This window comes from Acipenser ruthenus, chromosome 24 (assembly GCF_902713425.1).
Source record: "Acipenser ruthenus chromosome 24, fAciRut3.2 maternal haplotype, whole genome shotgun sequence".
In the NCBI taxonomy this organism is placed as follows: domain Eukaryota; kingdom Metazoa; phylum Chordata; class Actinopteri; order Acipenseriformes; family Acipenseridae; genus Acipenser; species Acipenser ruthenus.
Window position 1 is genome coordinate 22417601 of NC_081212.1, and position 15322 is coordinate 22432922.

The following is a 15322-nucleotide window of genomic DNA, read 5'->3' on the forward strand; positions in this document are numbered from 1 at the left end:
TCATTTAATGAAAAAGCTCTTATATTTACATAAAGCCATGCCTAGCATGTTATAGGATTATGCTCAGGATGCCGTTTCTTTTAATCTTCATGCTAATAACTTGGAATTGGTAGAATGTAATTTCTAATGGCCGGTTATTTAAAAGAAACAGTCCCAGCTGCCAAGTTCTGCATGGATAATCTTATTTCTCCATCTCCCGCTGCTCCACACAAAGGACTAGTGCTACCGAACTCGAGACAAATCTTCAAGCGCCACAGTGGTTTTGTTCAGCCTTTTGATCATGTGTGACATGGTGTGATTTCCTTTAATAAACCTCCCAAAGTTCATTTTGTACCTGCACTTTTCCAGGGTTTCCCCCATATAAGCCCACCTGTCAGACAGCTGGTAGATGTAACTGTGTCCATCCTCTGTCCAGACTAGGAGTCTGTTAGCTGGCAGCAGTTCCCCACCAGTAAAGCCCTGTCCAGTTTTACTCAATTCCATGCACAGCAAGGAGAAATCACAATAGTCGTACACCTAAAAAAATGATAATAACTATTGTTGCAAAATACTAGATTGCAATGCTAGATTGTTTTAATACTGATAATTGTTTATTAAACTAGTTTTCAAAAAGCAAACGTATTGATGATACAAGACCAGTCCACAACAAGTTACATGCCCATTTCTCTATAGAATATATAAACCAAAATGCAGATTTTAAAATGTTTCAAATAAAGAACTCAGCATGTTAAGTTAAGGGCTCCTGCATGCAGCTTAGCTCTAGTTTATGTAACATTTGCAGTTTGTTTTGCACTTGGTTTCACAAAAATGGTGCAAACATAGCACAGTAGTAAATGCTTTCTGAATATGGCCCATAATGTTGTGCATATATGTTTTAATATTTAAAATAAAAAATAAAAATAGTAGAATTATTACCAGGAAGAACCAGGCATTTTTTCAGCACAAATCATCAACATACATACTTTATGTTGATTTTATTTGTCAAATCTACTGATTATGCCCATTTATAACATGGATGCTGAATACTATTGCTTTGACTGTACTATGTTTCATTGTATTCGGAAAAGGGGACAGGTTTCAGTGTTATAAGTGTTCCAATGTATTTCTTTAATTTTGTCAACAACTTTTTAAAGGATGTTAGCTATTCATTTTTAGGAGCATCTAACCATAAATATGCACTTGCTACAATTACTACTCAGGATATTTGCTGTTGCTGATGCAGTACATTTTATAACTGATAATATATTTAAGTAATATATCATCTTGCATCTTATAAGAGATACAATTAGAGCTTTTTTTGTTCTGTAATTGTTTCCTGCAAAGATTCTGCTACATTATATTTTCTAAATTATTCATGTTAAATAGCTGCCACCTATAATTCATTTCGCGCAAGCGTCAGCTCATTAAGCTACTCATCTGTATATTTAGTGATAACCTTTGGTGCTATTTCGAAGCTGGCGCTATGCTGTAGCCATTTAAAAACCATTACAAAGTGAACACAAAAGCACACTTCACCCGAATTTGCTGGCTTATATTTGAGCATGTGTCCTGTGTTCAAGGCAGCAGTCTCAAGTTAACCTGAGTGCTTTTAAACTCCAGTTTTTAACTGATTGATCCCATTTTAACAAAGTGAACAGCGTTCACAATGGGAAGAGGAAGTGTGATGCATAATCTTTCTTTGTTCGTGAAGAAAGGTTGAAAAAAAGCAGAGAGAAAAGACTAACTGATCGTTTTTAAAAGTGGCTAGGCAGTTCAGCAGTTTAAAAAACACATGTATCATTATCTTCTGATACTACTTATTATCCCTGTACCTTCCAGGAATCTGAACATACTACCAACAGCAATCGTTCTGTGTACTTGCAAAAGCGGATAGTTTGACACATTAAGCACTGGAGACTCTTGGATTCTGTTTCAAAGATAAGCTGCTTTTCCTAAAAGAAAAATGAAAGACAGAAATGATATGCGGTTTATATGCGGTTATGCAATACACTACATTTGGAAGAGAGTTTTTTCCACCACTTAAGAGGCAGGTATACAGTACAGCTATGGCCAAAAGTTTTGCATCACCTAGAATTTTAGGATTAAGACATAATTAAAAAAAAAAAAAAAAAAAAAAAACTAACAATAAACATAATTTTGATATTTTATTTAACATCATGTAATCAAAGAAAATATAACATGACATGCTAAAAGTCTACCCGAAGCCATAATAGTAGTACAGTAGTTCATGTTAGACAAAGCGGTATGTGATTCAATATGTTAACGTAACATTATTCAGCAGGTTTCATTTGACTTTATGAAGTAAAATTAGTTAATTCTATAGAGTAATGCTAAACATTTGGCCATAGCTGTACAGTTCATTAACATGTCGTGTTATTTATAAACTGAACATCTCCAGTATCAGTAATGACTGCTGCTGGCAAGATATCCTTATTAACATTAAATATTGCATACCTTTGTTCTCTAACACAGACAGCAGATCAATATTATGAATATAAGCTGAGTAAAGTACAGTAAGTTGAGAAAAGAATTAATGAATGAATGAAGCCCTTTTCTCTGCTTTTCTTATGTTTTTATGCATACTAACCTGCACACTCTTTACGGAAGAGGATAAGTTCCAGACTTTCAAAACTCCAGTAACTGATACAACCACTAAAGAGTCCTCTATAAAAAGAAAATCATCACAGTTAAGATTAAAAATCTTCCTCTAAAGAGAACAACTAACGCACTTACTATTGCTTCCTAAAAAGGTTTAACGGATTCATTATATTTGGTGTTCAGATTTTCATTTAAATGACTTTCTGTTTTTCCAGGATCATTATTGATATAAAAGATGATTTATTGCATGTTGCTAATTCATTTATTTAATGTGTTTTTCTGATGTGTCCAGTAGTGACAGCTGAAATATAACACAGCACATTAACAGTTAGTTATGTGTTTTAACCTCCGAACTGTTTGATACCTTGGATCCGAGGTGAGTGGACAATACACATTGAGCTGATCCAGTCAGGAGACTCAGAAGAGATAAATGTATGAAGCACTTCCAGCACCCGAGCATCAATGACCAGAACATCCTGATACTCTCCGATGCACAGGAGCCATCCATCTTCCTCCATGCGGAATGAAGAGTAGTAATACTGGACAGAGAAGGAGACGCACGTTCTGAATGGCCTTCCAGTTCTAGAACACTCACTAGGGCTTTACATTTAGATACATGACGGAGGTCTGAATAATTTACGTTTTCTGCTGAAATCTGGTATAACACCTGTGGTGATTTATAGGCTGGTGTCTTAGTGAGGGAATACTGTAACCTAATTTCTGTACATGTACACTCCAGTATATACTTTTTCCAATCCTTGTTAGTGTATCTTGGTTAATATTATTAGCATATTATTCTTGAAATAACCACAAATGTTTAGTGGAATAAAGAAACAAAATCTCTCTCAAACATAATACTTCTTAATCTATTTTTTAAGAGTCACCTCTTTAATGTATAGCTCAATTGCAATACATATATAAACTATATATTTACTGTCGCATGAAAGCTGGCCAATTTGCAGCATTGCTCAGAAATAATGCCTGAGACACTTACACAGATAGAGGTATGAGTAAAGGTCATCTTTGTGTTCTCCACACACTGCCCACTTCTGACATTCCAAAGGCTCATCTCCCTGCAAACACACCCCAATATTACTCTTAGTCATTTTCATTACATTGGCTGAAATAATCTGGTGCCACCATGTTTTCTCTGTATTGCTGCAACTGTCCACTTATATGGCTTATTGTTACAGATGGGCAAGAAAATGCTGTAGCCATTAAACGGAGGGATGACATGTCTGTTTCTAGCAGGGGCGGGTAATTACACCCCGCTGCCTAGCAGCAAACCTCAGTTTAAGGCATAGTTGTTACCCACCATTTTGCCTACAACAAATTGTAGGGATACTGCTATTATGGCTTGTCAATGTGTCACCCCAACTATCATTTGCTGGGAGTGACATGCTATTGAAAATGGTTCATTTCATCCCAAGTAAACTACACAATAATGTATCTTGTGTGCATCTTCTCCTGTCAATCTTTTGAACCGAGCTGCTGCTTGGTGACTGGGAACAATAGATACTGCCACCTTGTGGATTACTGATGTCATAGAGTTGGAATGCAATTGCTCCAAATGGAATATTTTTATATTTGTATATTTGGAATGTTACAATTCCCTTCTCTAAAAGCTTGAGTCATTTTGCAGCTGACCACTCCTCACTGTGCTTTAGCAGGGAAAGCCATCTTCTGCCATACTTCACAGTGATTTTATTTACATGTGCCATGCTTCAGTATAATGCAGACCTTGTTTTAAATCTGTATGTGAATTTAGGCAAACCTTAGTTTATACAGTATATGGTCCACTTCCTATTAAGACTTTTTCGACTTACCCATTGCTGGCGGCACTGACCACATATGGTTTCTTCTCAAAGTCTCTTGCTTTTGCCACACAAGTAATAGAGGCAGTGTGACCAAACAGAAGGGCTCTTGGTGAGATCTAGTGAAACACACAAGTGTATTTTACACTCAGTAACAGATGGTTTTGAGGTCTCAAAGTCAATAGAGTAAGCATATAGAAAGACAGACCATTTTTTCCCCTTTCTTCTTTGAATTTTATTCACCTAGCATCAACAATTAAAAAGATTCAAGTGATGCAGCTCTTTGTAGTTCTGTAGTGTCCAGTACTGTGTACATTGTGTGTATTAGGTGGTAATACTTGCAAGAGTAAACTCTGGTCTGCAAGCCAAGATTGGTTTATTTATTTTCCAACTATTAATATTTTTGAACTGAAATAAAATGTGTACTTTTCATAGCAAGGTAAATGTCATCAAATAGTGATTCAACTTTTAAATGTTAGCTTTACAGTGGAAGTTATTCAGGTTCACTATCTGTTAATGATACATGTCAGCTGTCTGGTTGTCAGTGGCAGTTCCCATGGAAGGGGAAGCTCTATCAGGGGCCTCACACCCTCTCACCCAGGGAGACCATAGCAGGGTGTGAATCTTAATGCAGCCGTAAGAAGGCATAGACATATCTCTATTTCATTTTCTTTTTCTTTTGGCTATTTTTTATAATGGCCTTAATATTTGTGTTGTTTTAGTATTGTTATATTAATAAGTGATATGAGCAATTATTATTATTATTATTATTATTATTATTATTATTATTATTATTATTATTATTATTATTATTTATTTATTTATGAGCAGACGCCCTTATCCAGGGAGACTTACAATTGTTACAAGATATCACATTATTTTTACATACAATTACCCATACAACAGAGCCACAATCTGGTCAGAAAAACCTCATAAGAACATAGACTACTCAAATGATCAATGGGAAGAGGCTAGAGTTATTAATTAAACACAACCACAAATATGTTGCCTGGTGTCCAAAAACGGTATTATAGCTGACAGTAAAGAGACTGTGCCATACCAGTGAAGACCATGTACTGTATCTGAAGAATTTGTACACTGGTACAAATTTCTTAAATATGAGGGTGTATCAGAAGGGAGAAAAGTAACCACCTTTATATACCCTTGTACTACTCTCTCTGGAGGCTAGTGAAGATGGGAAATTATTGTATACAAATGTTGCATGCTCATCGTGGTTATTTTTAAATTCAGAACAACACAGGTAAAATATCTTGTATGGCCTGCTACTGCAATACTGAAAAGATGTTACAACTGGCAGCTGTTTTGTTAGATTCATAGAATCATTAAAAACGTGTATTAGTTAATACTACAATTCATATCAAAACCATTCAATCAATTACCAATTTAGCTACTAGATAAAAACTGTAGAATCTTGATAAATTCTCTATTTTTAATTTGGTAAAAATTAATATGGAACATATACTGATCGGCTAAAAAACCCACACAGTAAATATTTTATGGTTTATTTTTTGCCTAAAAATTACTACCCTTCTGGTGTTGGGGCAACCTGACAACTTCTCAAATAACAAACAAACAAAAATAAATACAAACGGTAATAGCAGTGCACACTGTGCATCTATTACACCAAAATACAGTAAACTACACCTGCAGCTGGACTGGATTAGTGAACACAGACTATGCAGAACTGTCCAGTGTTCTTCTGTTTAAAGGATAAACACTTGTTTGATGTTGCTGTTTGTTTTGGTGTGTTTTATCAACACAAACTTGAAACCAGAAACCTTATTTAAGATATAATAAATAAATAAAAAAAATACATTAAAATAATCAAACCTTTAAATCACTGGAAAGACTCCACAGACAAAGCTGACCCTCTTGGCTTCCAGTTACAATGGTCTGTTGATCATCTGTGATCATTATGCCTGTGATAGAGTGAGATGGTGCCCTTCTGCCCCACGCTGCCAGGGACTGCACTGAGCTCTCCATTTCTATCCACAACCTAAAACAATGAACATATTAGGGATGTTATACACACTACTAGATGTATATTAATGTTACAAATAGGCTACAGCAATACTAGATCATAAAACATGTTATTACAGCATTATATAAAACTGTACTGTTGTTACTTTATAGGACATAAGGTTTTCCACTGTTAATATGTCAAATTGCACAGTTATGACCTTGCTTAATATTAACAGAAAGGTGTTTTGACTGTCTTCTGAGTGGATATTAGTAAAGATTTGTATATTAGTGAGGGCGACTTGATGCATCCACAAGTTCATATGACAAGGTCCTGGACTTTCATTCTGCTTCTGCCCTGATATGAGTGACTTCAGTCACTTTCGACTGCTGGCAATGGAAATATCTCCTTCATTCTGCATAAAATACTAATTAATCTCAACCACATTTTGTTTTGGGTAGTGTTTCCAGATACAAAGAAAGCTGACCGAAAGAGCATGCCAGCTACGTTTAAGAATGACTCCTTATTTACACTTCTCTGAAAAAAATTCACAGAACATCACCCTGAATATTTCAACTAATGCAGCAACATTCGTGCAGGAACAACCTTTGAAAAGGGGTTTCGGAAACGGATGTTTCTTAACCATCTTTTCACTTTTGTAATTCCCACAACAACAATAAACAGGCCATCATTTTAAACTGCCTTTTTAATCTGTCATTCTGAATAGGGTCAAATTATCCTGTCTAAAGTGCTTAAATCCATTTCCATCTAGCTTCCCTTTTATAATGAGAAAACACTCTAACACTCTTACTCTGCAAACGTGATAATTTATATAGATGGCACATTCCTGCCAAAACTCCTGCCTCGTTAATCTTATTCTTTTATAAAGACAAGTTATAGAAGCAAACTGTATTGAGGTCAGGGCTCTGTTTTGAATTTTTCTGGTCTTCCATTGTGTAGATGAAAGATTTTCAGTTTTTTAGCAAAAGTTTAAGATTATGATTTGTTTTGGAGTTTTAATGATAAATTCAGGACTGAAGAACATGTCATATTGGCCATAGCTTTGAGAAATAGAAAGGGAAAGGTGAAAAAGCAAACTTTGATGATGAAAGTTCCTTGCATCACGCTAGAATGACCATGTGATCACATGACCAGATCAGCAAATGGATTAGACCCTGCTCTTATACCAGGAAAAAAAATGAAAACAGGGACCTGTCCTAGAAACAAAGTCAGCCAAAGGCATTGACTTACTTAATGGCCCTCAGAAGAATGCAATAGACCTCAGTGTTGTCCAGGCTCATTCTTAACATATTAGCATTCAAGTATGTTGTATCACCTAAATCACCTAGAAGATAAAGCCTTAAGAGATCCTGACAATGGCGTCATGACCAACGAGAATGTCCAAACCCTTACAGTACTGTAGTGATCAAGGCCAAAGACCCAGAAAGAAACAACTGTGGTCCACTGGTCCATTGAACATAAAATATACATATTATTGGACAGTGTTAAATGTGTTTTTTTTTGTTCATGTTTTTATTTAAAATGCATCATTAGGCTAATGCTCATTGTACTGAAATAAATGGTTACCTCTCACTCTTGTGTGTGCAACACTATAGAAAATACTGTAGTGTGTAACATTGCATAAGGCCACCACTCCATATAGCACTGAGGATCTCCCTAACTTAGAAACAACTATTTTACCCAGTCCCTTCGGTCGCTGTATTAGAGACACCATTCATGGGGATGATGTCGTTCGTCAGATTAAAGCTTAAAAGTCGAAATCCTTTCATATATATATATATATATATATATATATATATATATATATATATATATATATATATATATAGTGTTGAATCCAAAGGTGTTGGCAAAGAATGTTATGAACCAGACTATAATTCTAACTAAAGATGTAAATGCTGAACAGCGCTTATAGCCAAAAGCTGCAGCAATTCAGTTTCCCCACACCAGGGCAGTAAAGCACCATTGTTCTGAATACAGCAAGATTAAAGGGGAGTGCATCAACAGTTCTCAAGATCTGGTAATGTTACTGATAATCTTAACAATTGAGAAACAAAGACCTGTGCTACATAAACATAAGCTTGTAGTGCCACATACTAGGGGCACTTGATGGGTACTTCAGTCTTTATTTTAACACTAGACGAATCTGAAACGAAAGCTAATTTTCTTGATAGTCCACTGGCTGAAGCAAACATCAAAAGATAATAAATGAGATATCAACCAGTCTTATATAAATGGGTAAAACAAACGGCCATTAAGATAGTGGGACGTTTGTTCCACCTTAATTATGTAGCATGTATAGAGACCTTTTTGTCACTTCTAAACATGCTCTACCTTAAGCCCGCATGTCACTTTCATTAGCTGAATGTCACAGAAAGTGTCTGAAGAAGCCCCCCTGAATTCTGATGAGACCAGAGTATCTTTTGATGAAAACATATTTTTTATTGATTGCACTAGAACAAAATCATCCCTAAAATGAAACCCAGGGACACACAAAAAATCATGTCCCTGGGAGAAAATGTCTGAGTGGCAGATGAAGATAGCAATGAGAAATTTAATTTCAGCTCCAACCCCCTGATGTAATCAGTAGCTGGGAGGTGGTCTTGCCCTTATTGTGCCCCCTCTGTGATTATGGTAAATTATTGCACAAAATGAAGGAAACGTTTGTTGTTTACTGTTTCTAGCAGCAGTGTGACACAGAGTTGAATGGTGAGCGATTGAAACATGTTCTGGTGCCTCTATTATCAGTCATCATGCTGTGGCTGCCTGGACGCATTTTTGAAATGTTATAAATGTGTATCTGGGGGCTCCCGAGTGGTGCATCCAGTAAAACGCGCTCGCTAGAGAGTGCAGGATGCGCTCTATAGCCTGGATGTCGCGAGTTCGAGTCCAGGCTATTCCACAGCCGACCGCCAGGGGGCGGCGCTCAATTGGCCGAGCGTCGCCCGGGGGGAGGGAGGGTTAGGTCGGCCAGGGTGTCCTCGGCTCACCGCGCACCAGCGACCCCTGTAGTCTGCCCGGGCGTCTGCGGGCTTGCCTGTAAGCTGCCCAGAGCTACTTTGTCCTCCGACGCTGTAGCTCTGAGGCGGCTGCACGGTGGGTCTACAGCGTGTAAAGAAGCGTAAAAAAAACTAATTGGCAACGACTAAATTATTAAAAAAAAAAAAAAAAAAAAATGTGTATCTGCTTTTTGTGGGTCTACTTTACAGAGCAAACTAAAAAAAAAAATCACCCGATCCAATTTACTTTACTTTTAGAATTGCAGCTGAATGTGTACTAACAAGTGGAAGAATTGTAACGCTTTATATAAAATACTTTCCAACTACTCCAGTCTATCAATTGAGCTAAGCCTTTAAATGTTTTTTGGGGGGACTGAAACATCTCCTGCACACAATTTTGTGTGAATGGGCTACCCCTCTCCTGGCTGATCAATGTGTTATTCAAACACAGTGTGGTGTATTGTTGTACCTATAAAGCTTAACCACTACAGTCACGGCAGGTGTTATTTATTTTTCCAAACCTTATATGTAACTAATTAAAATAAATAACTAAATAAATAAATAGTCAAACTACACATACAGATGTAAAAGCACTGTAACACATGAAATCAATTTCTGTAAACTGTATACAGAAAGCTATCAAATAGAACTGAAACCTAATCAAAGACATGCTATTTAGGTAACATAAACCTTACTGCAGAAGTTTTACAACAGATCGACTTTAAATTGATCTTTCTGGTTTCTGTATAGCTGAGATCTCTCTGTATTGAATCTCTAAGGTTTTTATAAAAGAAAAATTCCGCATAAAATAATACAGCGACAAAGCTTTTAATACGCAGTTCAAATTGAAGGGAATTACAAGGAAATGACTGTATAACCCGCACCATCAGTGACACATGTACTAAACACATTTACTAAACTGTGCGCCAAACTACTGGGAGCACATTACACGGAATCCTTTACTTACAATTATGAAACTTTTTGTTCATGTATAATATCAGTTTCACATATTTCCTTACATATTTTCTTAAATAACTGGTTATTGGAAGTTACAGTAGCTCGAGTTCTTATTATATGGGTTGCATTCCTGGGTTTATTTGATCTTACCGGTGCGTGAAACTGAATAAAGCTGAATAGTTTCGACATCAATGTAGATGATCTACATCACCAGTCCATTGTAGGTGATTGACCTTGGCTTAGGTTGCATCCCAACAGTACTTAAAAAGCAAATATAACTGTACATTTAAAAACTACTATTAATTAAAATGTAACTAATTCAACTAAAGATGAACAATCATATACTGGACGCTTTTTGGTTTCCAAGAAAATATTCACGTACCTGTGTAGAGCTCTAGAAGGAAGTTAAAATGGCTAGAGGTTTAAACCAAACAAATTGCACATCAAGCAATAATTCTTTTGTGAAGCACCTAAAGCTAGGTGAAACTGGACGTGTAACTAAAACTGTAACCATACTTGTTCTTCCTGCAACTATAAACCAGTCAATTCCAAATAACACCGCTTCTGTACCACCGCATACCGCCACTGTGGTGGTTGTGACATCGTTACTTGCTGCTTTGTAAACATGCTTGTGGCGGGGGGCATGTCATGGATGTAGCCTTTTTCTTCTTCTTCTTTACATTATTTTGTTTGTTTACATTGCCGGTAAGTGAGAGACGGCCTCACATATTCTGTTCTATACTTTTCGCAGGGGCCTCATCTTAACAGAAATGTTATACAGTACTTACGGGAATATAGAAACGTTACAAATTACTAAAACAATACCACTTATGAATGAGATATTATTACTTGCTCTCTTTGAAGTGTATTTATTTAAAAAAAAATGAAGAAACGCATAAAAAAGGAACAGTATTGTAATGTATGCATTTATAGTTTGCAATATACACGTATAAAATGTACATGAATGACTAAACATGACCACTAGAGGGAACTGTAGCACTTTAAACCTGGCCCAACATTATCTAGTTCAGAATACCTTCAGAATCCGTGCATGTGAAGTATTTTCATTTCTTATATCACTGACTCCCTTATATTATCATTATTCCTAATAAAAACATATTTTAAAGAAAACCATTTTTTCCAAGTGAAGGCATATTTCTGCTATCCTGCAGTCACTATATTTGTGAGTAAATATTTTCAAATGTGTCTCAAAAAGGATAGACACACTCTTGAGTGAATGATAAGTCACACATTAAACCAAGAAAAAGCATCTTTGAGTCTGACAAGATTCGTTTGTAATAAGAGTTTTAAACATGTTTCTGACTAGGCACCACAAAGCAATCCTGTTGCAACTGACTAGACTTTGATTTATTACAGCCCTGTACTAAAGATGGCATGGACTCATTCTACAGTATCTGCAGTTTAACAAGCATGCTGAACATATAACAGTGTATGATGTGGTGAATACCAGTACTATATTCTAATAGGATCAACAACATGTATATACGAAACCAGCAGCACATATTACAGTGCTTAACATGTTAGGGTTTGTTTGTTTAGATGCATCACTGACCACTGTGCATGAAGGCAGTGATGTCAGCCGAATCACAAGTGTATACACTTTACAAACTACTAGGGCAGCTATCTACACAAAAATCACTTCAATTTGAATTAAAGGATGTCTATTGTATTTACAAGACTTTTTACAGTCTATCTATACACAAAGAAATCTGTACGAAGGCTTGGTAATACTTAATAATAAGAGCCGCCTGACACAAATGAGCTGCACTATTCTGTACTGAATTAAAAGGGTACTTTTAGACTCTTACAGTTTTTTTTAGGGTCCTTGTTAAAAACATTGGGAGCCTTACTGTATGAGCTGATCATGTCCTTCTATCTGCCTGTCTGGTATGCTTACTGTATGAGCTGATCATGTCCTTCTATCTGCCTGTCTGTTATGCTTATTGTATGAGCTGATCGTGCCCTGATGTATCTGCCTGTCTGTTATGCTTTACATAATGAACATGATAACTGCCCTGATTCTGCAGCTTTTTAGCAAAATGTTATCTGCATATATAATGCAATGTACATCGGAGCAAGGAGGTTTCAAAGAGGAAGGAGAGTAGGGTGCATTCCTACAGCTAAAACTGTAAACAACTAAAACTGTAAGGAAACATAACAATTCAACCATAAACTAAAAGGAAATGTTCCTTGATACAACTAGAATGCTTTTTATGTCTGTAAACCATTTTGTATTTGTTCTCTGTCCTAAATAAGTTTACTACTACAGCAGATAAGACATGTTTTACTACTTGTTTATCTAACAATACCAGTAGAAGCTCAAAATCATACTGGATCAACTTTCATTTTCATAAGTGAATAATGAAAAAAAAATCCATGCGTGGAGAAATGACTTAGCCATTTAATTTGTTTTGTTTTCATTGCGTTTTTTGCATTTCTTCCAGGTAGAGATTGATGCCAGAAGCAATACATCACTGCACTGTGGGCATTTAAAACTGCTACATAATAGTGTGAGCTTGAAGCTTGTGTTTTGGCTTTTGACATACAGGAAAGTAATATCTTGCATTGCATTATCACGGTCTCATTTACTGATTCACTATACAATTTCATTTACAATAAGAGGCATTTCCCCACAATTTTATAAAGAATTGAAAGTACCTTACTAAGATACTTTCTTTCTTTCTTTCTTTCTTTCTTTCTTTCTTTCTTTTTACATTTCCTTGCTATTTTATGGTGTTTATAGCAATGCCAATGTAATCTTAACCTGCCTTTACCTGGCATAACCTTGCTTTGAGCTTGTTTGGGGAATCCTAAATGCTGGGACTAAATACATTACGCTTCCTCCTTCCATTCAAATCAAGTGACAACGTGACCTTTTAGCCACATCTACTCGTATGGTCCATGATTACAATGGAATGATGAAGGCTATTCAACCCTGGCATTTAGGATTCTCCAGATAAGCTCATTGCAAGTTCAAAATAATAATGTATTAAAGCCCAGTATCAAAGCAACAGAACGCATACTTATTTCAAACATTGTGGCAATACATTTGATTATATTTACTCTTGCCACTACCCCCTCACTTACAGAGTGCTGCTGCCCAGTCAGTGTGGCTCACTAACAAGTATTCGTCACTCATTACAGAGTGCTGCTGCCCAGTCAGTGTGGCTCACTAACAAGTATTCGTCACTCATTACAGAGTGCTGCTGCCCAGTCAGTGTGGCTCACTAACAAGTATTCGGCACTCATTAGTTCTCAGAGACCTACTTTGAAACAAGTGCCATGGTAAAAGGCCATTTTCTGGAAGGAATCAGATCTAAACTGTATGTAACTAGGGGGAAAAAAAACAACTCATACGTTGTTGTTTTTTTTGTTGGTAATATACCATTACATTTGTTCTCAGAACACAGATGAAGTATTGTACCCTTTAGTTTGATAAATTATAACACATGTTGTGCTCCTGTTTTATTGCCACCTGGTTTTCCTTTCACATTTATTGGTTTGATTAATTTGCCAGCATTTTCCATTATCATTATATATATATATATATATATATATATATATATATATATATATATATATATATATATATATATATATTAAATTAACTTCTAATATATCAGATGGACCAGCAGAGCCAGCAGAAATGAAAGTGTCACATGCTTTCTTTGGAGATTTTTTTCTTCATAATGTCCCAAATATAACTATAGTGAAATATTCAGGCGTGGCACTAGCCCCTTTTTAAACCCTATATGGCTGCTTCTTAGAACACACACACACACACACACACACACACACACACACACACACACACACACACACACACACACACACACACACACACACCACAAAATATGAGTATTTCTATGTTAAAATATTATTAACTACTGTTGTTTTCATTTCTTTGTGTAAAACCCATTTGGTCACGATTTTTTATTTAAATTTTTGGAAATTTTAAAACAGTTTGTGTGAACTCTATGAAATCTGAGAAGTTGCCCTGCCAAAACTTAAAAAAAAAAAAAACATATATGCATTATAAAATAGACGCACAGTCATGAAATAGATAGGAAACTTAACGTGGTGCTTGGAACGTGAACATAAAGAAAACATAAAGACTTGGAACACAGAAAGAAAAGCTTTAAATAAAGTACCATAATGAAGTTAACTCTTAATAGTCACCATGACCAACCTTCATAACATCTGATATAGTATCTCATAAAAAAAAAAAAAAAAAAAAAAAAACCCGCTGCTCTTCTCTATCATTCTGCTAAGTAAACGTTTGCACTGACAGGATTGGCAAATGCAGCTGTTCAATTTGCATATACGCTGTAATAAACTAAACCTACAGCAGGGGTTTTAGTTCGCCAGTGTGAAGGATTTCAAATGTTTTGGTGCTGTCACAGAAGTCAAGAATAGTTTTACTGTTTCATCGGAGAAAAAGCACGGGCGAGAAGCCGTGGGAATCTAATTTGGAAAGAAAATGGCATTACTCTGCGTGAAAGGTACGTACAAGTACAGGTATTGTTTGCCTTCGTTTAAAAAATAAATTTTAAAAAAATCAGTCCTGCAGCAGATGATGAAACAAACTTTTAAAAAAAATAATAATAATCGTCAGACAGTAACTGCTACTAAAAAAAAAAACCCGAACAAAAACGGTTACTGTATATTTCTTTAGTAAGGGGCAAACCAGGCTATGCAAATCATTTAAATAACTAGGTATTTCAGCGCGGAGCCTGCGAGTGTGTTGGTCGGACTTGTGTAGTTGCCTTGACTGTACACAGGTGTGCATTTTGCACCTGTTTATGCAACTATGATATTATTTAGAATTGTAAACGTTTAAGCTAATACAGAAGTCTAACGATCATTACTAAGCGTATATCATCATCATTACTATTCACACGAATGTACAGCTTAAATGACCAGTTATCAGA

General features: G+C 35.9%; 2 protein-coding genes across 2 annotated transcripts in view; one reads left to right on the top strand and one right to left on the bottom strand.

The window, feature by feature from the left end:
• LOC117429433 (WD repeat-containing protein 72-like) overlaps positions 1-10889 on the bottom strand; it is a 65807-nt gene extending 54918 nt beyond the window's left edge. Inside the window, exons 1-8 of the mRNA XM_058998729.1 lie at positions 10753-10889; positions 6264-6429; positions 4425-4531; positions 3593-3671; positions 2963-3137; positions 2588-2664; positions 1812-1931; positions 371-516 (exon numbers count right to left, since the gene is read on the bottom strand). Of these exons, the coding sequence (XP_058854712.1) occupies positions 371-516; positions 1812-1931; positions 2588-2664; positions 2963-3137; positions 3593-3671; positions 4425-4531; positions 6264-6416 (857 nt within the window). The 5' untranslated portion in view covers positions 6417-6429; positions 10753-10889. The remainder of the gene's footprint in view (positions 1-370; positions 517-1811; positions 1932-2587; positions 2665-2962; positions 3138-3592; positions 3672-4424; positions 4532-6263; positions 6430-10752) is intronic.
• A 3861-nt stretch (positions 10890-14750) lies between these two features.
• The window catches only part of LOC117429278 (protein unc-13 homolog B-like), a 43519-nt gene continuing 42947 nt past the window's right edge, over positions 14751-15322 (top strand). The window contains exon 1 of the mRNA XM_058998733.1: positions 14751-14893. Within this exon, the coding sequence (XP_058854716.1) occupies positions 14872-14893 (22 nt within the window). The 5' untranslated portion in view covers positions 14751-14871. The remainder of the gene's footprint in view (positions 14894-15322) is intronic.